Genomic DNA, 26,862 nt, shown 5'->3' with positions numbered 1-26,862 from the left:
TTGCCTGGCCCCTCTCGGGTGCCACCTCCTCCATCAGGCCTTCTGCTTGCCCTCACTCCTGGCCTCTGTCTGGGCAGCAGCCTGGCCCCCACCGGGGCACTGGGCCCACCACTTCTGTTCTGGAAGACTGGCTCTGGGTCATCGCTACCTCCCAGTGCCCGGAGCACACACAGGGCCTCATACAGTTGGAGGCCCAAAGAGGGAAGGGCCTTCCATCTCCTCCTGGTCTATGGCAAAAAGAACAACCCAGGCTTAACTAGTTCTTCTTTAAATGTATTCATCTCTTCCATTTCTTGGACCATGGGAGGCCCCAAAGGGGCTGAAAAGGGGCCTTTCCTCTGTGACGGTCTGGTCTGTGGCAGGCTGGAGACAGGGGTGACCGGACCCCAGCACCACACAGAATGGCCCAGGCCTTCCCCACGCTGGTGTCTGTGTGAGGACAGCTTCATGCCACCAACAACCTGCCAGCTAGCACACCAGCGGCCCACCCAAAACTCCTCTGACCCAAAGACCCTGCCTTCCATTAAGAGAGGCCGCCACTCCCTGGACCCGACTGGTAAGTCTTCCTCAGGTCTAGGGTTCTCTGGTCTTCGGTCCAGCCCCACTCGCCGCCCCTTTGTAGTCCAAGGTATCTCAAAAGATGGTAAGACTGTCTCCAAGTGTCCCATCAAAACCTGCTGTCCCTTCTCCCCACCCTCCTCCCTTCCAACAACGCGGCCAGGCCCAGCTCCAGGGCTCCTGCACACAGAACACAGAGTACGTGGGCACCAGCCAGCACCTGGGTGTGAATTTCTCAGCCTGGCATCACAACTGCCCAGTGGACCCATGGCCCTGGACCCCGTCCTGGACCCTCAGCCCCTCCTCAACTCAGCCACAGAGAGATTTACAGCATCTGTCACGATTGGCCTGCGTGTTTATTCCATTACTTGGTTTCACATAACTCTTATGGTGTCATCTCGTACAATTTTACGGGAAATTAAGCAAGAAATAAACCTATTTTAAAAACATATTGGGACTTCCCTGGTGGCGCAGTGGTTAAGAATCCGCCTGCCAACGCAGGGGACATGGGTTCGATCCCTGGTCTGGGAAGATCCCACATGCCGCGGAGCAACTAAGCCCATGCGCCACAACTACTGAGCCTGCACACCTAGAGCCAATGCTCTGAAACAAGAGAAGCCACCGCAATCTCACCACAACTAGAGAAAACCTGTGCGCAGCAACGAAGACCCAATGCAGACTTAAATTAATTAATTTTAAAAAACACAAACAAACAAACATATTTATATGTACAGGCTCACTTGAATACTTTTTAGCAAATATTTAAAAAATAGTCAGCCACTGTTCTTCCTTTCTGTAACAGTTTCCCAATCAGTCAAGACAGGAATTTAGAACAAATCTAAAGGAGAACATTTGTGGAACACTGAATATAAACTGTTGAAATAAGTGTTCATACAGAATACGCTGGTCCCCTTGAAACACTTAACTATTAAAAATCAAGACACTTTCCAAAAAAAGAATGACTGCCCTGATCTTGAATAAAAACTGAATCATAGGAAACATTATGCGGAATGAAATAAGCCAGACACAAAAGAACCACTATTGCATGATGCCTCTTGCATGGGGTACCCAGAGTGGACCAATTCATAGAGACAGGAAGGAGGATGGTGGTGGCCAGGGGCTGGGGAGAGCGCGGACGGGGAGTTAGTGTTTAATGGGTACAAAGTTTCAGTTTGGGAAGATGAAAAAGTTTCTGGAGATGGATGGTGGTGATGGTTGCACGGCAGTGCGAATGTACTTAATGCCACAGAACTGTACTCTTTTTTTTTTTTTTTTTTTTGCAGTACGCGGGCCTCTCACTGTTGTGGCCTCTCCCGTTGCGGAGCACAGGCTCTGGACGCGCAGGCTCAGCGGCCATGGCTCACGGGCCTAGCCTCTCCGCGGCATGTGGGATCTTCCCGGACCAGGGCACGAACCCGTGTCCCCTGCATCAGCAGGCGGACTCTCAACCACTGCGCCACCAGGGAAGCCCAGACTCTAATCTTAAAAACGGTAAATTGGGGACTTCCCTGGTGGTCCAGACTTTGCCTTCCAAGGCAGGGGGTGCTGGTTCCATCCTTGGTCAGGGAGGTAAGATCCCACATGCCCCAAGGCCAAAAAACCCAAAACATAAAACAGAAGCAATATTGTAACAAATTCAGTAAAGACTTTTACAAAAATGGTCCACACCAAACAAATCTTTAAAAAACATGGTAAATTGTATGTTACATGTTTTTACCTCTGAATGGAGCACACTGTCTACACTCATGTTAAAATGAGTCCACCCAGAGCCCTCTGCTGTTTAACTAAGAACTCCCCAAAGATCACTGATCTGAAATGGGGTTCTTTTGTTATCATCTAAAGTTATTTTTCTAAATTTTGTAACTTAGAAACTGCTGGCAGGATGCAATTCCGGTCCAGTTCCTTTCACCGTGTCTCATCGTTCACGGTTTCAAAGCTACTGGAAACCCATTTTGAGCATCACCAGGGTGATATGAGTGAGATGCAGAGAGGATGCTCATCAAGGACCATCCTGCACCTTGGATGTCAGGCAGGGACCTCACTGTGGGACACGTGAATAAGATGCTCAAAGACAATAAAACGTGTCATTTCCTGAGTTCTGGAGCAGAAATATTCAGAATCAACTAAAATAACACCAAATTCAAAGACCTCCCCCACATTTTTAAAGTATTTTATAATACTTTTTATTACAAAGTTACACTTAATCATAAAGAAAATGTGTAATGTAGAAGTGACAGGACAATTACCCCCAATCCTACCATCCTGGCAAAAAAAGTTCATATTTTAATGGACTTCTCTCAACTTGCTTTTCGATCCATTCAAAAATTATATGAAGATCTATACCTTTTGTTTCTTATTTGGTATCACTTAGAAGGGAAAATAGGAAATCGGCATGAACTGCCCGCTTCACAGAGAGTCCAAATTAAACTAAAAGATGAATTCCTACCAACGGCTCCTGGAAAGTTACTTAGTAATAAAAGGAGGACGTTTCTTGAATTCTGTGCTGGGCCAGGTAGGAGGCTAAGTCTCTGAAGTGGATAATTTTGTCTCCCTTGGTCAATAACCCCATGAGGCAGGTTCTAAATGCCTTTCCAACACCTTCGGGATCCTGTAGGGCTGACAGCCCCCTCCCCCGGCAGAGTTCCCCCTGCCTCAGCCTCTGCCCCTGCTCTTCCCTCTGGGAGGACCACTCAGCCTCCAGGCCTCCTTGTCCCTGGTGAGACCCCATCTCTGCTCACAGAGCGGCTGCTCCTGTCTGCCGCTCCCATCCCTAACTAAGCCCTTGTCCTGATTTAGTTTTTCTTCACAGCCCTAGAATGTCTCCCCATCACACTCTAAGTCTGTCTGCTTATCACAGCCCGCATGCCTCACAGTCAGCCAGAGCACAGACTCTATTATTGTCGCTCCAGCTCCTAGCGCCAGGCCCCCGGACATCACTCCACGAACATGTATCATGAACTAATCCTACACCCATGAGGAGCCTGAGGACCTGAGAGCTGAAGAGTCGGCCAAGGTCCACAGTTGTGAAGCCACAGAGCCAGAATCTCCCACGGGGAGAGCCTTCCAATTCATTTCCAGAAGATCCAAATAGTTGCCACCTGGGAGGAAGGCTGCCCGTGCCCCCCTCACTAGATGCAAGTGCTCGGGTGGGAAGTTGCCTCCCTGGCACTCAGAAAAGCAAAAATGGGGGCTTTTCTCTCCTATAAGCCTGGGGCAGGTGTATCTTCTCTGAACTTCAGTCCTCTTGGGTGTAAAACAGATATAACGCCGTCTGATCTCCCAGGGTTGTCATGAGGATCAGAGGATACACAGCAAAGAAGCAACTTTTGTCAGCTGCTAGGAGTCATGTACGTGTACAAGATTACTTTGGTTTATGAGGGAGAATTATCAGAAGGTACTGCACTGCCACTTGCCTGGGATTTCAATGTTTTTGCTCTTGCTTTTTGCTTTTTGTGTGTTTTTAAGACACAGCACAGCCAAGAAAGCTAAATTTGATGCTATGGTGTGCTGAGTCTGATGAATTAAATTTCATATTACCTTTTACGTTTTTACATCTAGAAAGTCATTAATTAATGAGGGGAAACATGGTCTCACAGGATCTGATCTTTTGGCAATCCAAGAATGATCTCACTAGACTGAGAATGTAGGTGCATCGCCAGGGAGGGGATCCTTATTTGGTTCGTTCAGCAATGGAGCCCAAGCATCTTGAACAATGCCTCGCACGTAGCAGGTGTTCAATACATATTTGTTGAATGTTGACAGATTCAAAGAATGAAAGAAATAATTAAACAACTGTGCGAATGTTCTTTGCCAAAAATATTACTCACCAGATACGCACTGAAATTTAAGGAGGAAAAATGTCTTTTCAAGCCCAAAGTTTTCTGCTCTTTGTCACTCAAAGAGCAGAAGACTTTGCATAAGCCCTGAAGTGTGAATACATAGGACGTCTTCCCCAGGAGGAAAACATGCCTGGTGAACGCACCCCAAGAGGAAACTGCAATTCCTTTGTCTGTCAATCCATCATCTTTCCCAAAACAAATACATGCAGTCACTTTTTTTCCATTTTCTGGGGCATCACACTCAAGAGTCCACCTTGCTCCTTCATCCTGCATGGCCCTCTCTCTGCCTTTCACATGGATACCCTCGGACATGACTCAATCCTCAGTCACAACATCTCCACAGAGATCGGCAACCCCATCACTCCCAATCTGCATTATGTAAAACCAAGATGTGGAGGCCAAGTGAGGTTGCCCAGGATGCACACTATACAACCTGTATAGGAGCACTATACAACCTGGAAGAGTATTACATTCTCCCAGCACTAGGGCCCAATTTACTTCATTACAGCCTTTTTAGAGGTATGATGTTTTACGGGGACCACAGGGGTTATAAATAAATGTCAATTTTATAAGTATCAAATGGCTATGGTTGTAAGCTACCTTTACATTTTTAATATTATGGATGAACTTATTGCTAATTTTTTAAATTAAACAGGATCACATTTTCTAATACATAAGATATGGAATATGTTAACTATCCATTTCATAGAACTGGAGCACTAGGGTCCAAACACGAATACTTTAACAACATGTAAACACATCAACTATTCTCAAACTGTGCACATGTTTTTACACCACGAAACACTCCTAATCAAACACTTCTTAGCCTATAGAGATAATCATACAAGGCACTGCTCTATATAAAGTGATAGAAGCAATGGTACTATCAAAATGTACCAGGTTATCATTTGGTTACTTAATCAAGGGTTCTTGTGCTCAGAGTATAATCCTTATGGTAAAGTTTAAGAGAGTTGCCCATTGCTAATGGAGCTCAATGAATATGAAATGAACCACGTGCTTTCCAATAAAAGAGAAATCACATGTAGCATGCTTTCACCATCAGGAAAACTGTGTGGTTCAGAGCTAGCTGCAAAAGTATCATCAACTATCACATAAATGTTGGCTTGAAATACAAAAAAATTAAATGACATTTGGTATTTATTTTCCCTAAGTATGTATTTCCACAGCTAACATCACAGCATCAGAACAGTTATCAACCAGCTTGTATAAAGCTCCAGACTGTATTTAAATAGTTTAAACGTGGTTAAAAAATAACCTCACACACGAAGATACAGAGACACAAACCCTGCACACTGAAGCATCATTTTCCAAAAAGACACAGAAAAAGTAAACTTTAATTACAGTAAATTTAAAAATCAGAGTAAAAATTTTAGTCTATATCACCATCATAATTGTTAAATTCATCTTGGTAGATTATTTGCTTATTAGAATCACAAGAGTTCCACAAGGATATTGGTACTAAACAGTAAAGAATGTCACGGTGCTTTCCAATAGATAGCAAATTTATGGGAAAGATAGAGAAAATCCCTGATCATCACATTTTTTTTCTTACTGATTTTAATAGCCCAATGTTTGGAAAAGAAGTCATCTGAAAGTGAAAGAAAATGTGAAAAAATGTTTATATGTTAATAGTTATAATATGAATACAGAAAATCATTACAATATAAGCCAGGAGTCCAAAACAACAATTAAAGCTGATGCCAAAATGGTCTAAGACAGAGGTTAGTATGATTGTTGTGGAAAGGTCCAGAAACGAGATATCTAGGCTTTGTGAACCCTACAGCCTCTGTTCCAACTACTCAGACTACTCAGCTCTGTCACTGCGGCCCAAAAGCAGGCACAGACAATATGTAACAAATGGGCATGGCCGTGTGCCAACAAAACTTCGTTTATGGACACTGAAATTGGAATTTCGTGTGTCACAAAATAGTATTATTATTATTTTGATTTTGAAAAACCATTTAGGACTTCCCTGGTGGCACAGTGGTTAAGAATCCGCCTGCCAATGCAGGGGACATAAGTTTGATCCCTGGTCCTGGGAGATCCCATATGCCGCGGAGCAACTAAGCCCATGCGCCACAGCTACTGAGCCTGCGCTCTAAAGCCCACGAGCCACAACTACTGAGCCCACGTGCCTAGAGCCCATGCTCCACAACAAGAGAAGTCACCGCAATGAGAAGCCCGCACACAACAACGAAGAGTAGCCCCTTCACGCCGCAACTAGAGAAAAGCCCACGGGCTGCAACGAAGACCCAACGCAGCCAAAAATAATAAATAAATATATAATAAATAAAACCATTTAAAAATGTAAAAACGGGGACTTCCCTAGTGGAACAGTGGTTGGGTGTCCACCTGCCAATGCAGGGGACACGGGTTTGAGCCCTGGTCTGGGAACATCCAACATGCCGCGGCGTGGCTGAGCCCACGTGCCATGGCTGCTGAGCCTGCGCTCTAGAGCCCGCGACCCACAACTACTGAGCCCGCGTGCCACAACTACTGAAGCCCACGCGCCTGGAGCTCGTGCTCTGCAACGGGAGAGGCCACCGCGGTGAGAGGCCCACACACCTAGGCGAGGAGTAGCCCCCGCGTGCCGCACATAAAGGGGACCCGCACGCAGCAACGAGGACCCAATGCAGCCATAAGTAAGTAAGTAAATAAATAAATAAATGAATAAAGTTTTTAAAAAATAATAAAAAATAAAAATGTAAAAACCATTCCTAGCATGTAAGCCGCACCAAAAAAACAGCAGCTAACTGGCTGCGGCTGGCAGGATATAGTTTGCCAACCCTGGGTCTAAGGCATCACAGAACCAGCCTGCACGTGCAAGACCAAATACAAATACACATGTGAGAACAAATCCAACAATATTTTAAATAAAGGTTTTTAAAAATTAGCCCTTATAAAGTTATGGTTGTATCTGATCTTGCCACCCATTTACCCCGAGAAATTCATAAAACTAGTTTCTGTTTTAGTGTACGAAGGCCAGCCTTGGAATTTGGTTGTGAAAGGAATAAATTTTATACCTATTAATGAAAAGGGAGGAGGAGGAAGAGGCAAAATCCTGAAATGGAAGAGTATTTAAAACTCATGGCTGTATAGACATACTGGAAACTCAGTTTTCACATCCATACCTCAGGATAGTATATGCACGTTTACAGGACGGTAACTTCTAACAATGACATTTCATTGAGAACTTAACTTCTCACTTTTGGAGGGTAGGTCAGCTGGGCCCAAGTCCACGTCCTCCAAAAACACTGGGCTTACAGTAAGAAAACTGCTCTTAGAATACTTCTAGTCTATACCACACTTAATTCTATGCACTTTTAGATTGCTTGCTAGTTGTATTTTTGTAACCTTCTTTCCCAAGTAGGTAAGTTCCTAGAAAGAATCATTTCATAATCCTTCATCTCCCTCAGTAATCATGATTAGTATACACTAGGGCTCAAAGAATTTTTTTTTAATAACTAAAGTTTGTTTAATAAATAGTAGGAAAAAATACACGTATTTGCAGTTTGGGTAAACATTTCTTTTGTGTGTGTGTGGTACGCAGGCCTCTCACTGTTGTGGCCTCTCCTGTTGAGGAGCACAGCGCAGGCTCAGTGGCCATGGCTCACGGGCCCAGCCGCTCCGCAGCATGTGGGATCCTCCCGGACCCCCTGCATCGGTAGGCGGACTCTCAACCACTGCGCCACCAGGGAAGCCCTTGGTAAACATTTTCATGTGGTGGAAGAACTATCCATTTTCAGGAGCCTTATCTGGACCCATGTCCATAGGCAGAGTCAGAGGAGAGACGACCCACTGCTAGTCTTCCCCCAACTCCCTCCAGACCTGCTGACACCCAAACCACCCACATGTCCTAACCCTAACCCAAAACTTGCACCTGTTTGGGGGTAGGTGTTGAGGATACATCTTATGTAACCATCAGAAACCAGATGGAATTGACAAAAGTGTTAGAAAATATAACATTCAGAGATCTTAAGTTACAAAGTCCTAATATTAATCACCAAGTATTCTATTAGTCAACAGAAGAAAAATAAATTCAAGCAGAATGTTTAATGCCCCCACTTCATTCTTCCAAAGGCAGGAGGGCCTTCAAAGGCCGAATACTTGCAAGGTCACTCTTCCTGTGTTGCTTCAATTACCCAACTGACTATTCCAGGGTGCAACTGGTCTCTGATACGTGTAACCATTTTTGTAATGGCCTCTACTAGAAACCCATCCTTTCTATATTTAAAGCTTGGACATCTTGGTCTGAGATGGTATTATGGGACATCAGAAAGAAGTAAAGGACAAGATGGTAACAAGAAGCTACACCTCCCCCTCCTTCAAGGACAAGATGGTAACAAGAAGCTACACCTCCCCCTCCTTCAAGGACAAGATGGTAACAAGAAGCTATACCTCCCCCTCCTTCATATCTTCCAGTTTGAATCCTGAATGGGACACAGTCATCACCCCATCTGTCAAGTGAATCTGCAAATCTAAAATTTTAAATGGATATGCAACACCGCAGCCTAAAAATGGTGTCTATTAAAATGATCAAGCGCCAATCTGATTAGAGTCCATGAGTCACCATCTTCCTGATCTTCCAACTAAGGAAGTAGAACTCTTGCTGGTGTTCCGTGGATCAAATGTTTCTCACTCAACAGAAAATTTACTAAGTGCTTCTACAGTGGAAAAAGGATCCACATGCATGCAAAACCATTTTATCAGAATGCTTTGAAGATCACTAGTAACCTCCAGATCCCCCAGGTGCCAGATGAGTCACCTCCCAAGGTCTATCTGTGATGGAGACTTTGTTATTTGGATTCCCCAGCTAGAGTTCCAATCACCAAACTCATCTGCCAGAAGAGACATCGATCTATTTCCCTAATGTTCTGCTACTTGGGAAAGGGTCAATTGGGTAATGGCCATTAATCTAGCTCAGGTGTATCTAACAATAAAGGAAGTAAGCTTTACATTTTAAAGGGAGAGATACAAGGGTCAACTCTTTGTCATTGGTCCTCACATACCATCCCCACCAGCTAATCAGCCTTTGCCACCAAACTCCAAGACCAACACCCTCACTCATTCAACCAATACCCAGTGAACATTTACTGTGATTAAGACTCCTGTGCACCTTTGGTTTTAAAAAGGGAACTTTAAAAGCAAACCTGATGGCATCCATGGATCAGAGGTTGGTTTGGTCAAGGTGTTCACTTGTTCCCAGTTGAAGTCATCATCTTCAGCCTGACTGTATCCACACGTGCTATAAGGCTCATCAAAGAGGCAACCACCTAAAATGTAAAAGAAGGAAGAGTAGCATTAATAAATAATGACCAGAGGTCTGGGGTAAGCTATGATGACTGCAGGGAACCATAAACCTACTCGACGCTCAAAGCGATTTGATTTGGCCTTTTTGCTCAGGAACTGTGGATCCTGACCCCATTGCGTCCTTGCGAAGCGCCAGCTGAGTATTCACCATGCCTTGTCAATAATTCTATATTATACTGTTCTCCCAAAAGAATCCAACGTCTGTATAATCCAACTGAAAGTAAGACCTAAGCAGATTTATAACCCATATTCTCCAGATTCATATGAATTAGGCATCATTGATCTTGTGTTCAAAACTTTAATAGAACCATCCTAGGTGTTCAATGTGTTCTCAATAGAAAAAAAAAACCCATTATAATTTGTCCAAAAAAATGAAGAGAGATACTTCCACCATACCACTGGTAGAGGACAAAACACAGTAAATATTATGGACCTAGCTTGCAAAATATTTTTCTAAGGATTATTCTGAATCGAACATAGAAACAGGTTTTGCTTTAATACTTTGGAGATTTGAGGTCTCAAAATTAAAAGAGATTATAAATTTGCCTACAGTCCACACAATTTTGAAAGGCAAGAATAAATTCACAACTACACATGTGGTAAACATCTGCTTGATGTCGATGCTAAAAATGAAGCAACTTAAACAAAGAATAAAAGAAAATGCAGTATATGCAAAGCAGGTCCGCTGTTGCAGCACCCTGGGCACTGTGATGATTTTAAGTCCCACCCCACATCTTCTTAAGTGTCTCCTGTTGACTTTAAATTATTATAGCATCAAATCTTTCCCCCAATGTTTCACATTGCCAAAGTGAAGGATTATATCAATCATCTTAATATCATGAAAATTCTACTGCCCATTATATAATGCTATTAATTATATCAATTTAAAAGATTAATTATAATCACTTGCCAATGATGAGAATTAAGGGTCTGGTCAAGAAAACACAAACATAAGAATATAATTACCCTATGGCTGTACTGTATGCCCTGGCAGCAAGAAAATAAATAAAACAATAATAATAAAGCAACTGCACAAACTCAGAGGTAGGGTCACCTGGTCCAATTTCCATCCACATGCTTCCATCAGTTCTACAACCTTCTAGACAGACAGACAGCTTCCGAACAGGTGGGCACCCAGCATTTAGAAAAGCATACCTCACATGTAGACAATTCCCCTTAAAAAGGCCCAAACACTGCTTCTTGAAATGTATACCCATTTATCTCAGCTCTTCCCTGTGAAGAAACAGTGAAAAAATCTCAGCTCTTACACGGGAACGCTAACTATTTGAAAAGAGCCATCAAGTTCTATATTTTTGCTTCTCCAGGCAAAACATGCTTTGCTCCCCCTCCCTCCCTCCCACTACAAGGTTCTCAGATGTTTGCCATCCTGGCAGGTGTTCTGAACACTGTCCAGTTCATTAGCACTCTTCCAAACCAATGACTCCCAGTACTGCAGCCCGAATTCAACTGGCTACTTCCCTTGACCTCAGACTGTCAACAGTCTGAGCTGACTGCTGGTCTATCCCGAGATTCTTAGAGCCTGGAATCCCACATGTCTTCCTTATACCACTGCCATGGAGCCATTTCTCCCCTTTGCAATAAGGGAAGTGACTTTCTGTACATTTATCCTTTCTAAACCCCATATAATGTTTGCAGGGCATCTCTCCAGCCTGTTGAGAGCTTTTGGGATCCTGATTTTTGCCATTTGGGTGTCAGTCCTCCTACCTAGATTTGGGTGATTTGCCAATTTGATTAAGCATGCTTTCTGTCTGCCTCCAAATCACTGAGAAAAAATGTTCAACAGGGCAGAGACAAGGGACCACGGGCCATTTTCCTCGGGCCATTTTAAGAGGTGTCCGCCAGCGTTTTGCTTTTGTCTTCGTCACTGGCTCTAGGCATGATGGTGAAATCAGTGGCCCTGGACACCACCCTCTGTAACACTTTTAACAGAACTGGCCAATTAAACATTCTGCTGGGAACAGAAAACTCATTATAAAGATACAGCATTAACTCAATACTTCACCTTGACAACAACTGGTAATTTATACTTCCCTCTTACTCAGCTTTAACAAGTCCAGAAACACAGTGGATTTGTTTTAAGAACATAATACTAACAACTTTCCAATTTGGGGTAAGAAATGTTAGAAGGCTACACAAACATTTATGAGAAATATTTTCCCTTGGTTGCAAATCCTAATTTTGATATAGAAAATAGCTTCAGTGCTGTAGGAATAAGCCCAAACAGCAGTAGCACTAATAATATTCAAAAGAATGAAAGAACCATGAATTTTGACAGAAAAGGGACCCCCCCCCCCCAAATAGAAGCATAGATAGCACTTTGATGAAAGTCCTGCAGTGCAATCTTAAACAGTGAGAAATAGCTTGCGCGGGGCGGGGGGCATCTGCAAAACAGCTCAAGTCTGGTTAAAGATCTGGTTTAGGAAACAATTCTTGGCACTGCAGATATAACCAAATATAAAGGCGAGAGCTTGCATGACTGACAGCAAATCCCAAAGACTAATACAACATTGGTGCAAGGATATAATTTTCCCATTACATAAAGCTGTTTTTATCACTTGAAAGGAAACATAAAAAGAATGCCATGGTTCCTCGTAGACCCATATAGGATTATGGAAACACTGGAAAATAGGATAGACTGTGAATTTCCTGTTGCCCAAAGATATGGCCCCCTGCACATCAATTTTCAGATCCACTACTGGCCTTCATCCAACAGATTCAAGACCCTAAAATAGCAAATGTGGTTTATTGAGCTAAAATAAGGCAATTAAGGTAAAAAGCAATGGGATATAACCAACTCAAGAGAGCAAAATGAAGGTTTTAGGTTTCAAGGCAACATTGCGTAGACGTGAAGCGAACCAGTTCCGGGGTCAGACGCCTGGCGCTTCCTCATTCTTGCCCTGCTGGCTTTGTGTTTGTAGACAAATCATTTAGCCTCTCGGAACCCCAATGTCTTTACCTATAAAACAAACATAACATGTCCCTCACCTGGTGTTTCTGATGAATCAGTAAGGCAGCAAGTGTGGCTGGTCTAACAGAGTCGGGCAAGTCCACCAGTACCAGCTATTACTAGATCTTAAATTGTCCTTGCCGTCTGTACCTCCTACAAGGACTCTGAGGAGTTCACTCCGTTGCAAAGAGTTGGAACACAGAATTGGAAAATTTAATGTGTACTTTGTAAGGAGGTGAAGTGTGTGGGCTCTTCTGTGGCACTACAGGAGCAAAGAACAGAGGCCAGCTGGGCTTTTCAAGTGAGTGCCTTAGGGCCAGTGAAGAATGTGACAAGGGAGCAAAGTCCCTGAAACATCATGAAATGAAGCATTTCCAAAAATAAGTCTCCTGCATTTTTCAGGATAACACAGACCGTTTGCCATCATGTAGAGGCATACAGTTAGCAACAAATTGCCAAGGTTTCCCCAGAATTGTCTTACTTGGACCGATGCCCAGCAGCTCATGGCTGGGCCATATTCACCCTTCAATCAAGGTAAATTATTTCTCTTTTGTGGAGGGGAATCAGGACTAAACCAAACAAGAGATGGAGGAAAGGTGATGCAAGCCGGGCGGGTGGTGGCCTGCATCACTCTTATTCTCTCTCTCTTACATAAATACACACACACACACACACACACACACATGCCTGCCCACCTGCTTCCATCATACCTTGAGAAAGGCTTTTCCTTAGCAAATTTGAACACAACACACAACTTGTGCTGGAATAAGAAGGAGTTATTATGGGAAAGGAAGTGTCAATGGGTGTCAAATACCCAGGTAATGGACAACAAGGATGATGGCTTCTGACCAAGAATGATGATTGTATGGCCTGTTCCAGGACAGGCAGTACACAATAACATGACAATTAAATTAATAAAATTGAGGAGAAGTGAAAGTTAAAAAGCAAGGAAAGTAGAGCAGGAAAAAAAAAAAAAAAGGACAAGATGATATCAGGATTATAACTAGGACTCCACCATTATCGCCAAGTAATAAAAAATATATCCCTAGGCTCATTCACGGGGCATTGGCCACACATTTCACTTTAAGCTTTGGGGTAGCCAGTGCCAAGAGGAAAAAATTATTACACAATTCACAGTATCTATGAGACGGTAACATTAATACTAAAACTAATAAAGGGGCTTATATTCACTGGGGACGTGTTTAATCCTCAGGCCAAGCCTATAAAGTAGGTACCAAGATACTAGTTTTACACACACAGAAACTGAGGCACAGAAGGGTTACAGAGCTTGCACGCAAGGTCCCAAAGCTGGAAGACAGTGATGCAGAGATTAGTACCCAGGGATCCTGTCTTTCAAACCCATATTCTGAACACTACGTGACACTATCTCCCAAACTGAAAACTTGAAAGAAACACAACTCCTAATCCTAAATCCAGAGGGAAATATGTTCCCAGGGCCCTCGTATGAAACAATCAACATGAGTTAATGAACATAGTTCTCAGGGGCGGTCACCACAGCAAAGCAATGGGTTTTAGGGTTTATTCAGTAACATGTCAGGATAGCACGGCATCCAACTTTGATTGGATAAACGTGATTTAGTGGGAGCTCAGTGCATTCTAGGATAAAACTGTAATATTCTTTGAAACAGTCTTTATGAATATTGCTTCTCTCAACAAAGTCTTAATGGGCTGCCGTGAGTTTGAGTATTTACCCCCCAACTAAAAAGTACAGGCTGTCTGTGCTATTACTGAAGCGTGATGCCACGCGCTTTAGAAATCAGATGAAACCATGTTATTTTTTTTTCGTGAAAACTATGGAGCTTAGAAGGAACGGGCGTCTAAAAGCTTAGGAATTCTGCTCAAAAGTCATTTTGATTATAACTCCTAGTCGTCTTGACATTTCCTAGAGCCGGTACATGGTAGGTACCCAATAAATGCTTCTTCAGAAAAATGGGTAATGAATTTCCCAAAATTCTATGCAGAATTTGGCTGCAATAATTTTGCTTAAAATTTTTTTCTAAGTGTAAGGTAATATCCACTTAAACAATGAAAACTACCTCAATTGAGCCCCACAAAATACCCAGTCCTGTCCTGGTGTATTCCAAGATGAATCAGCTCCAAATGTGACTAAATCATTGAACAGGTTCATGTTTTATTATGGTTGAAAACTATAAGCCAGTTAAACGTTAATGAAGTCTCCACAAATTATGACTTTTGTTTTAGAAAAGTTGAACTCTCATTTTTTTCCTGACCATAATTAGATAGGAAGGCTAGTTGTCTATAAAGGTCATCCATGATTTATGAAAATAAAATATTGTCATTTGCATATTGGAGAGAATTTATCTTTCTTCTTTCTTTGGAACAGCAGAGAATTATTCAGTAGATCCAAAAGCAGCATGACATCATTAGGACAGGAGCTATAAAGGAGAGGATGGTCCACTTTTTCCCCAAAGGAAACCTTATAAGTTCTTTCACAGGACCATTCTACATCCTACTAAACCTTCAGGACTAGAGAGAAGACAAAGGAAACCAAACGGACAAGGATTAGAGCGCACTCTGTAGAGCAGTATTTAAGCAATTTTTTTTTTTTTATTGTGACCCACAGTCATGACATCGTAACCCAGCACATGTATATGTACATTTCACAAACCACATTTATGGCCACTGAGATACACTGGCCTTTTTCATTTCTGTTCTATTCGATTTTGTAAAAGGTTGGGTCTGGGTCCACAAAACGGCCTTCACGATCCATCAAAGGGTGCTACCTGTAGCCTTTAAGGTGTGAGGGTGAGAACCATTACCTGGGACCCTTTGTTCAGCTTGAAGTTACTAGTCAACTCTACGATGTGAGCGCCATGTGATCTGCAAACATTTCCTGAACATCCGCTACATGCCAGCCAGACTCTGCTTCAGACAACAGACAGTCATTACTTCATTTAATCGTCACAACCAGTGTAAGACTGTGGTCTCAATACGTCTGATGAAAGAAACTGTCACATAACAAAACCCAGGCAAATGTCTACGTGTATTATTTAATCTCACGAAGTCTAAAGGCGGGCATCAATATCCTTTTGCCAAGTATTGATGTATTACCTCTGAGCCCTAAACTCACTTTTCGTTGCTTCCTCTGCAAAAATATAGCCAGGCCCTCTGACTACACTTCCTGTCCCAGCTGGCAAGACTTTAAGCTTTGCCAGTAGAGGGTCCAGGAGGAAGGACGGAGCTTGCAGAGGTCCCTGGAAGGCTCCCTAGCACACAGCTTCAGGAGCCCCAGGCCCACAAGGCAGGGGCTTCCCAGGCCCAGCTTCTCCAGTGCACAGTGGCCAGCAAGGCCCTGCAGACAGCGCTTGCCAGAGCTCCCCTCTGCGACTCTGTGAGAGACGGCCCCAGAAGGACACCCCTATGAACAGCTTTCCCGGCCGCCCTAGAGGACACATTTCCTCCAAGTTCTATGCGTGTGGCCCCACAGTGACTTCCCTGCCATCCACCGGGCCTGGATCTCAGCTCTGGATGGAACTTCTCCTTGGACTTCATTTCTGCCCTGGAGCAGGGGCCGCCCCTCACATCTGCTCTTCCTTTATGCTTTAGAGCACTCTTTCCACCAGCCACTCTCTCCATTCTAATCTGCTGTTACATTCTTTATATTAAACCCTCCCTGTTCAAATTACTGCCTGTTCTCTGTCTCCTGACTGGACCTTGATGGACACACCCCTGTTTTTACAGAGGGCAGTTTGGCGTGGTCAAATATTGCCCACATCACCCAGAGTTTGGTGTAGGACTCGCAGTCCAAGCAGAGTCTGCGTCCAGAGTTCATACTCTCTCAAGTCTACACATCTTCACCCTTAATCCGCCCCCTGTAAAATAAGTAAACAGCAACCTGTAGTATTGATATGATGATTGTTACATGAATTGCATTGTAAATAAGCTCCTGCAAGTGCCGTTTCTAAGGGGCTAATGGAGGACAATCCAATGTCAATTTCACACTCTTTGTAAGATTCACACACATTTTGAGTTGTTCTGACTTTAACAGGTTAAATTGATTTATATACTCCGGCAATCATTCTCCTTGTTATAATTACAGCCCTTTTAAAAGTCATTTTGTAAAAAGACTGTAATACTCCTTGAGGAGATTTCTGGAACATTTTTCTCATTTGTTCTAAATACAGAGTGACCCCATTTAAGGCAGCCTTTATCAAATGCATAAAGTATTAAATGGGACTCTCTACAGAGAGGGCAGATCAAAAACTAGTGCTAAAAGAATTAATGTTATATGCTCTATTTTCCTAAAATACACATAATCTCAGGTGGTCCTTTCCATTTATTTCAAATTTAGAACTGTGAGACAAATGGCTATAAACTACATTTTTCAAAGGATAAACAGAAGTGAGCTATAATATACATAACTGTTTTAAGAGTGAAGAAAAACCCTGCACCAATACAGCTAAGCCACTGCTTTCTTCTCGTAAATCAATCCCAGTGACGTCTACATTTAATTGCCTGCCAACAATGCAAGTATACAGTGCCTCTTAAACTTTGAATGCCCCACTGATGATTAGTGAATCGGACACTAAGCATTATAGAATGCTCTTCCACATAATTTAATCTAGCAAGCAGTTTTTACACATGGCACGGGCATTTAAATGGCTCATGCCGCACTCTATTGTAAAAAATGCTATTTGCCGATAGATATACTTTATATAATTCAAAGGATATGAGTTGTCTTGTCAAAGTTTCTACGGCTTACCACACTTACTGCATTCTTCATTTCATATCAGTCTATCAATTCCTAATTTTTAAAAAGGCCTGATTTTAAAAAGGCAACAACCAACCATGTATTTTTCTTATTCATCTCAAAATCTGGGTTTTTGTTTTGTTTTGTTTCGTTTTGTTTTGCTTTGCGGTACGCGGGCCTCTCACTGTTGTGGCCTCTCCCGTTGCGGAGCACAGGCTCCGGATGCGCAGGCTCAGCGGCCATGGCTCACGGGCCCAGCCGCTCCGCGGCATGTGGGATCTTCCCGGACCGGGACACGAACTCGCGTCCCCTGCATCGGCAGGCAGGCTCTCAACCACTGCGCCACGACAGAAGCCCCTCAAAATCTGTTTTTTTAAAAATGGGTAATGGTGTTATTTCTACTCCAAAATATTGTACAGATACAGCCAAATCATTTGTGACCTGTCTCAGTTTTCACATACAAATAAGTACCTCAGGGAGGATTTAAGTAAACCACTCATACGAATTCCCTGTACATTTGAATCTCCCTTAATATCACACTGGCGCTTTTCTCCTCCATGCCAGTATTGAAAAGCATAGTGTGAAAAGCAGCTGTCTGCCTCTATGGGAGCAATAGGAGTAGGAAAGGAAAACAAAATGCTGGAGTATCTGCAAGAACAAAATCCAGATCAGTAACCATCGCCTCATTTTGGGCGTCGCCTGTGTCCCGAGTCCCAGGTGGGAGCTGAGGTTCTCAAAGTGGTTCCCTGAATTCTGTTGAAAATATAAGTTCTCAGGCCCCACCCCCAACCTACTGCATCAGAAACTCTGGGGGGCCCAGCATCGGTACTCTGTGTTTTAACAAGCCAGACCCCCAGGTAATTCTGATGCACACTTAGGTTTGATAACCACTGTTCTAGTCTGACCTATTTAACCAGGATCTTCAGGAAGAGGGGGATCTTAAAAGAGGTCCCAGAATAAACTAATCCTCGACCCATTTTAGAAAAGTGCTCTAGATCAGTAGTTTCGAACATTTTGAGGAAGGTAAAGGTAACTTCAGATTTTTAAAAAGGCACAACCTTTTACTCAGCCATAAAAAAGAATGAAATGATGCCGTTTGCAGCAACATGGATGGAACTAGAGATTATCATACTAAGTAAAGTAAGTCAGACAGAGAAAGTGATATCATGTGATATCACTTACAGGTGGAATCTAAAAAAAAATGATACAGATAAACTTATTTACAAAACAGAAATAGACTCAGACATAGAAAACAAACTTACGTTTACCAAAGGGGATAGGAGAGGTGGCAGCAAGAGATAAATTAGGAGTTTGGGATTAACAGATACACATTACTATGTATAAAATAGATAAACAACAAGGGCATACTGTATAGCACAGGGAACTATACTCAATATCTTGTAATAACCTATAACGGAAAAGAATCTGAAAAAGAATATATATATATACACTATATATAAATATATAGATGGATTATATATAACTGAATCACTTTGCTGTACACTTGAAACTAACACATTGTAAATTAACTATACTTCAATTTAAAAAGCTGAATAAACATTTTGGATTTTAAGATTTTAAAAATAAATAAATAAAAATTAAAAGGCCCAACCATCCCATTTTACTTATAAATTATATAATGTAGTACTCCACATATTCAGATTATTAGACACACATATAATTGATCTTTTAAAGTACAAACTAGAAAATAAATACAAATTAAGTTCAATTATTTTCTTCCATACATCAACAGATTGTGTATTATACGCCTCAAAGGGCATGGAGAAAGCCTTTTGGAGATCACTGCTCTAAATAACTCTTTTTAAGTTATAAATATCTCTCAGGTGAATAAGGGCAACAGAATAACACTGCTTGATGAAAGCACTGAATTCCATTCTCTAATTTCATGCTAAGAAACTCCCAATCTGTAATTTTTTCTCCTAAGTGGAACTACTCAACAAGAAGAGGTATCCTAGGTAGAAAACGATCCTGGTTGTTGGTCAGAGATACCCAGGAAATTAATAAAGGACAGAATTTAATTTTATGCCCCGTAGTGCTCCTGCCAGTTTAGTATGATTTACAAATTCATCTCTTGATGATTTTATTAGCATAAAATCATTATCTGGGACAGCTGATAAAATAAACTCCTGAACTCACCAATAGGCAGTACAGCCAAGCCATGTTATTCAGCTTAAAACAGCCAGCCAACTGTTTATTTTCGCTGATTAACCCAAACTCAACCAAATATATTTCCCTCAATGAACATTTTTTCTATACATCCCATTCATTGGGTAGAATCAAATTATGTATAAGGAAAAAGTAAATACAATTTCTTATATCCTCTTGGTAAAGCATTCATTCCAATTTCCTATTATTAGGAGTACTTATTCTACAACAAAAATTGGGAACTTGTAAGACTCATTCAACCTAACGGGAATCTGAGACCCGGGATTCATTAAGTCCTGGATCTGTCAGCTACCTATTCTATCTCTGGGCAGGTCACAGATGGCGTGTCTTGCTCACCGTACAAAAAGGGCATGTGCAGGGCTTACACCATAGGTACAATTAACGTGTGTGGTTTCAACCATGAAAATGGGAGGATGATGACAGACAGAAGTCTTTCCTTTCTAAGTGCATACATCTCTTGGGTTCAGCATCATTCTCATGTTTAAAGACCTACAGTCTTTTGACAAACAGAATGCTGGTCTTCAACCCAGAAGTTTCCTGAAGGATTTTCAGAGGGCAATTCTGACCATAGGCAAATCCCCGAGGATTTAATGCCTATGGAAGATATGACACTTCTGTAACATTTATGATCTATCTCCCAAGGAGAGGGTGACGGTTGCACTTGGTGGCAGATGGGAAAGTGCACTCACTGTTACAAGATGATGAACATCAAAGGGGGCCACAGCCAGGCGTGGGGACATGCTACCTGAAACAGGAAATTAAAGTGCCAGGCGGCTCTGTGTGGATACAGCCGACTTTGGCTGGTGGAACCACAAGCCAGAGGCTCGAGCCAAAACTCTGTGAGTCAACCAGGAGTCTGCCCAACACCTTCCCCCAAAACTTCCTAAAAGCTTCTCCTATCAGTCTCCCATCCCCACCACACCACAACTGGAGTTTCAGCTCACGTCCCCACTGAACTTGGCCCATCCTCTCATGTCTAGACTCTGCCCTCTCCAGTTTACCCCACACACGCCCAGCAAGCTGACCTTTCATAAAGCACACAGCTGTTTTATGTATTATCCCTGTGTTATACCATGGGCACCTCGCTGCCCACGAGATAACGTGCAAATGTTATCATGTAACCCAGGGGTTTTTCCGGACTTGACCTTGCCTACCTCTTTATCTTCATTTCCTGCCACCGCTTCCCTTTCAGAGTATAATCTAGTAATCCCCGACTGTCTGGAGATCCACCTCAATGATGCTGCTGCCCACGTGCTCTCCCTGTGTCCCCGCATCCCCAGCCCAGAGTATGGCTGGCAGACTCCTGTTCTCTTCTGTGCAAATCCCAGCTCACAGGCCACCTCTCCTGGGTACCTGTTTCACAGATAAAATCAACCACTCCTGCCGCTGTACCATCACTACAAGACATATAGGTCTTGTAGACGTCCGTATCACCTATACAGCAATACGATTGTGACCTGCTTATCTTCTCTACTGCACCATGAGCTTCTCTGGGCCTAGAAATACTCTCTTCACCTCCGCATCCCCAGTCCTTGGAAGGTGCTTACTACTCATTACAGACCTACTGGGTTTCATGGAATTTCTTAAAGATTTGTGTAACAAAAGTAAGATGGAAAATTGTTCACTTTTCTATCTTTATTAGAAACAGTGAAAAAGAAATACTAATGGTCTCTATTCACTAAGCACACTGGCTACAGCAAGGAAAGAAGAAATCCTGCTTCTGGAGCTCCTGCCTTTCTGATCTGACTCACAGCATCTCTTTCCTCCCCCATCTCACTGTGTGCCGGATGTTACATAGGGCCCTGGGGGGAAGGGGCGAGGGTTACGGGAAAGATGTGGAGGGTGATGAAGATGCCCTGGTCCTCCAGGAAGACAACTCGGGGGCCAAGGAAGTAGTTACAAAGGAGAAAGATGGAAAATGCTGCAGGAGCCAAGAGAAAAACAAAACTCATCCTGAAGATCTCCTGTCCCTAAACGCTCCAGAGAAAAAGAAAATCGGAGTCAGCAACGAGAGGCAAGAAGCTAAGATATCCACGGCCCGTTATTCTAAGCATCTGCATAATAAGGCCTCAGCATAAGTCAACAAAAAGCAGCGGGATTTTCTGGGTATTGTACTGGAACTCTGGTTTAATGCTTCAATCGTTCATGTTTGATTTTATATTCGAAACCTAAAAAGAATGTTAATGATTACATGTTCTGTACCTTTCAAGTTCATGAAACATAAAAGTAGTGAATACTTGAAAATTCAACATCAAACTTCAATTCTCAGGCCATAAAGAGAGTATTTTGAAGAAAAATAATTCATCATATAATGTTTTAAATTAGGAAGCTGGATTCCATGGAAAATTCTCTGAGCTAAGAACAATACTGAGAGCACAAAAATCACTTGTGAATCAGCTTCCTTCCAGTCATTTTACATGACCAATTAGTTGCTAAAACACAGGGAACTAAGAACATTAACTCTTCTCAAGGTCAGCACTGCTGGAGTGTCCATCTTTTTAACTGCTTCCTCAATATTCCCTTTACTCTTTTAGCAGGTACTATTTGGCCACTGACTAAAGAGAAAAGGTGGTCTAGGGGGACAGCCCTGGACCAGGATGCAGGGGCCTGGGTCCCAGTCCTGTCCCTGCCCGTGTGGCTTCAGGTGGAGCGCCATCCGGCGGCATGGAGGTATGATGCAAAGAATGTAGATTTGCCACCAAAAAGACCTAAGGTGAGCCCCAACTCTGTCAACTTAAAAGCTTTCCTCATCTAATCACCTGTAAAACCATCTACCTTCTAGAATGTTATAAGGAGTAAACGACTTTGTATATATACAGTATATGTGTTTATATATACACATACATATTACACTGCCTACCCACCTATCCACTTACCTACCTTCTTATCTGGTAAATAGGTCAATGTTGGCTCCCCTTCCTCAGCGTCCTGACCTATATAAAATAGCAGGAGGAACTAGATTGCTGGTTTTTCACACTGTAATCCTCAGAACCCTCAGATTGTGAAGGTTCTTCCAGACCCATTCCAGGTCATTCTAAACCCTGAGTCTACCTGATATAGTCAACTTTTATTTACTTTAAATGTTGGGGTTCCAACAAAAGACTTGTACCATCAAAATCTAATAGTTAACAATACTTAACAAATTCAGGTCTAGATGATCCCTAAGATAATACAGTGGACCCCTTGAACAACAGGGGTTTGAATTGCATGGGCCCACTTATGCTAGGATTTTTTTCAGTAGTAAATACTACAGCACTACACGATCTGGCCTGGCTAGTTGAATCTAGGGACACAGGACCAGGGATACAGATGAACCTTAGATACAGAGGAACCCTGGATACGGATGAACCCCAGATATGAAGGGTCCACCATAAATCGTACCTGGATTTCCAACTGCGTGGAGGGTTGGTGCCCCTAACCCCCCATGTCACTCAAGGGTCAACTGTATTTCCATTCTAAAGGTATACATCCTATTATTTTTCTCTCTCTTCTCTTAAATACAATACTTCTTTATCAGGAACACAATGGAGGTTAAAATGTGTTGGTGGGTAGCCAAGGTGTATGGTTGGGGGGGGTCTGATTATCATATAAAAACTAAATGAGATAATGTTAAATAATGTAAGCAAAAGGATGGCTGAGCCCAACGTTAAAGAGAGGAGAATGTTTAGGACGACATAGTGAGGAGTTAGAAGAAACCCTATTGATATGAACGTGGATGTGAGGGCTGGGAAAAGCAGAGAACCCAAATCATAGGACCAGGCACCCACCATGCTTGACCCTATGTGGGCTGGGACCAATTTGGGGTGATCGTTCCTATCCAAGCATACCGCCAAAAGATTACATCATATGTGCTGAAAGGGTTATTTGAGAATAACCAATATAATTTCAGTAGGACTCTTCTCAACATACCCCACTCCTTGGCACCTGCGGACTCATGACTAAAATTACCTGAACCAGTTTACATTTTTCAGTCTCTAGCAAAGAGGCTCAAAATCTAAAACTCAAACAAACACTAACCAGAATGTATTCCTACAACCGGTTCTCTAACCACACCCACTCCAAAAAGTATTTATTTAGACCTAGAGTGTGTAGCCTAGGCAAAAACTCCACAAGTACAAAGAACAAGATACATTTCTTATCTTGGTAAAGATAACATTAGACATAGAAAACGCTGATGGAGAAAGGTTCCAAAAAAGAATATAATATCAAGGTCAATGACTTCATAATATGCCTGCAATGAGCCCTATTTGCTTCAGAAATGATTCATTGGGATTTTTTTTTTTTTTTTTTTCCCCTGTATGCGGGCCTCTCACTGCTGTGGCCTCTCCCGTCGCGGAGCACAGGCTCCGGATGCGCAGGCTCAGCGGCCATGGCTCTGGGGCCAGCCGCTCCGCGGCATGTGCACGAATCTGTATCCCCTGCATCGGCAGGCAGACCCTCAACCACTGCGCCTCCAGGGAAGCCCCATGGGGATATTTTTAATATAAAGTCAGGAAAGTGGAGAACTCTGCTTCTCATGAAACATTTTTTTCTTTCAATCTGGCTGAGTTGTTACAAGAAGCTGTGGTCACTGGGATTTGTTAATCAAAGTGTTGTTGCATAATTGGTTTTAATCATCTGAGTGTGTAATTTTGCATTAGATCACACGTGGCCTGGGTCTCTCTTATGGGACGCTCTTCAGTAAGCTAATTGTTGGCCCTGGCGCTTGGCCATATGGACAATATCTAACCTAGTGCTGGGTACCATATGAATGGAGAATAAACCCTTGTGGATCAATAGAATATTGACTGGGCTTAAGAAATAGTAACCTTTCATGTAGTGTTTAAGCCAATGATTAAATATGGGACTCCAGGAGCCAAACCCCACTGCCAAGAACAACTGTGGTTACCAGTGGATCCCTCAGCCTCAACCATCACTGGGAAGTGCATCCTTGATCAGAGCCTCCACCCTAGAGTTACTGCATCCCATTCCTGGTACTTGGGTTGCCAGGATCAACCATATGCCCACTTTGGGTTTAGGAAGAAAAGACGGAGCAGGTACCACTTTTCAGCTGTACACTTGACTGACGTGAAAGCTCTCGGGTTGGGAGTGAAAACCAAGTTGCATCAATATCAATTTTTTCCTTCATAAATTTCAGAAAGATGTTTATCATAGAAATGCAGGCGTGACCTTCACCGCAGGAGAGCAAAATGTGGCACCGGTACTAAAACTTCTCAGTAAAGACCTTCATGATACTGAACTTTTATATATTGCTAACTTCAAAATTAAAAAAATAAAACTCAGGGGAAAGCAGATGATTTAATTAGGTCAGGGAAAAAATTGTTTTAAAAAGACCCTATTGTAGATAAATCGTGAAATCTCTACATCCACCAAGCATTGTATCTCTTTTAAACATTGAGATATTCCCCAAACATAAATCCTGATTTACAAACGGGATGCCAAGCCTTCCCTTTCCTAATGTGTTATAGTTGGGTTCTTGTAAACATCAACTTTCCCTATATCACAAAATGTTTCTTTAAAGGTTACCACTCTCCTGTATTCTGGCTATAGCACTGTTCTCATTCTGTCTTACATTATTTTTTCCTAGCTCAGTGATTTTAAGCTTTATAGAATTCACGGATCCTTTTGAGACTCCGAACAGAGCTATCCATGACCTGCCTGCCAGGACAAATGGATAACGTGCAAATTTGATAATTCTTTGGATTTACAAAGCTCTTTAGGGACAATTCAGCATTTACTCAAAGGGTGGGTCAATGATCCCCTGCATCAGATCACCTGGATAGTTTCTTAAGACACAGATGCTGAGCCCCACCCCAGACCTGCAGAATCAGAATTGTTGGAAGTAATGCTGGGGCTTTGAATTTTAGGTCTCTTCCCTCTGATGCTGCCACTGACTGAACAGCAGGGGAGACCCTCCACCATGGCCATTCTCCTCGCCCCTTGTGGCATCGGCTGGTCCTAAAGTCGAGGCTCCTCTGGCTCCCACGTGCCTCTCTCCTAAGGAGCCCAGTTCTCATTTCCACATGACCAAAGGGCATCTCCTCCTGCATCCTCACCTGCTCTGCACACCGGGTTCCACACACAACCACACTGGCCCCCATGCACAGCAGGCTCCTGGACGCTCCTGTACATTCGCCGGGGGCACGTCCCACGCACCTTCCCAGCAAACCCTTGCTCCCTCGTCCATGAAGACCCACTGCCGCAGCATGTGCCAGCCCTCACCCTATTCCCAGTGTATTGGCTCTTCACTGAACGGCCGTAACTCTCCCATGTGAGACCACATCACTCTTCTTGCTCTGGACGGTGTACACTCGAGCGCTGGTCTCCCCAGCCACACAGCGAGCACCCCGATCTTATTACAGACACAGAGCCTGGCACCTGGCTGCCCAGGGTGGTCACCCCTTAACTATCTGTAGTAAGACTTAAGGATGGCCAACTTACATCTCTACCCAGGCACACAGAGCACCCGAAGTACTATGCAAGGAAGGAAACTGAGTCTGCGGGGTTTCCCTGATTTATCAAAGCCACTCCAGTCAGCATCCAGTAACCCCTGATCCCTACCAGGGTTCTGTGCAGTGTGGTAACAGAGTGCAAGACTCAGGATCCTGACCCTCGATTTTCATCTTGCTAGCAATCCAGGACACAGATGGGACCAACGATGATTCAGCATCGTGACGACAGAGAGCCACAGATCGCTAAGGTGATGGAGGACCAGAGATCACTACGAGGCTATTGCAGATCAGGATGAACAAGGGAGAATCCACAGGGGAGAAGGCATTTAAGGTAGTCAGGAAGATGGTTCCAGCCTTGAGGGGCAGTTAGAGGGACTCCGGAGAGTATAAACACAGAGGGAGGGGGACCTGTGAGAAGGCTGCTTAGCACGAAGAGTACAAAGGAGGGATGAAGACCAGGCTGCAAAGGCCGAGCAGAGCAGAATAACCCCCGGCTGGGGTCCTCCCAGGGCAGGAATGGGATGACTGCACTGCCACATTCATGATTCCATGTGGTCGCCACAACTGCCAGGTGAAAAAGGAGGGCAAAAATGTTATCCCATCTTACAGACAAAGGAATAGGTTAGACCAGCAGTTCCCAACTTTTTTGGCACCAGGGACCGGTTTCATGAAAGACAATTTTTCCTCGGACGGGGCGGAGGGGAGGAGAGGATGGTGCAGGCGGTAATGCGAGCGACGGGGCGGTGGGGGGGGGGGGGGGGGCGGCAGATGAAGCTTCGCTGGCTCGCCCGCCAC

General features: G+C 43.3%; 1 protein-coding gene across 3 annotated transcripts in view; it reads right to left on the bottom strand.

Moving 5' to 3' along the window:
• The window catches only part of PTPRM (protein tyrosine phosphatase receptor type M), a 752,167-nt gene that overhangs the window by 561,672 nt on the left and 163,633 nt on the right, over nt 1-26,862 (bottom strand). For all 3 annotated transcript variants that reach the window (XM_082853409.1, XM_082853410.1, XM_082853411.1), the window contains exon 2: nt 9,569-9,691. In XM_082853409.1, coding sequence (XP_082709535.1) covers nt 9,569-9,691 — 123 coding nt within the window. The remainder of the gene's footprint in view (nt 1-9,568; nt 9,692-26,862) is intronic.

This window comes from Leucopleurus acutus (genome assembly GCF_964270905.1).
Source record: "Leucopleurus acutus genome assembly, chromosome: 13".
Taxonomy (NCBI): Eukaryota; Metazoa; Chordata; class Mammalia; order Artiodactyla; family Delphinidae; genus Leucopleurus; species Leucopleurus acutus.
Note: the sequence above shows the minus strand (reverse complement) of the source record. Positions and strands in the feature narration are given on the sequence as shown.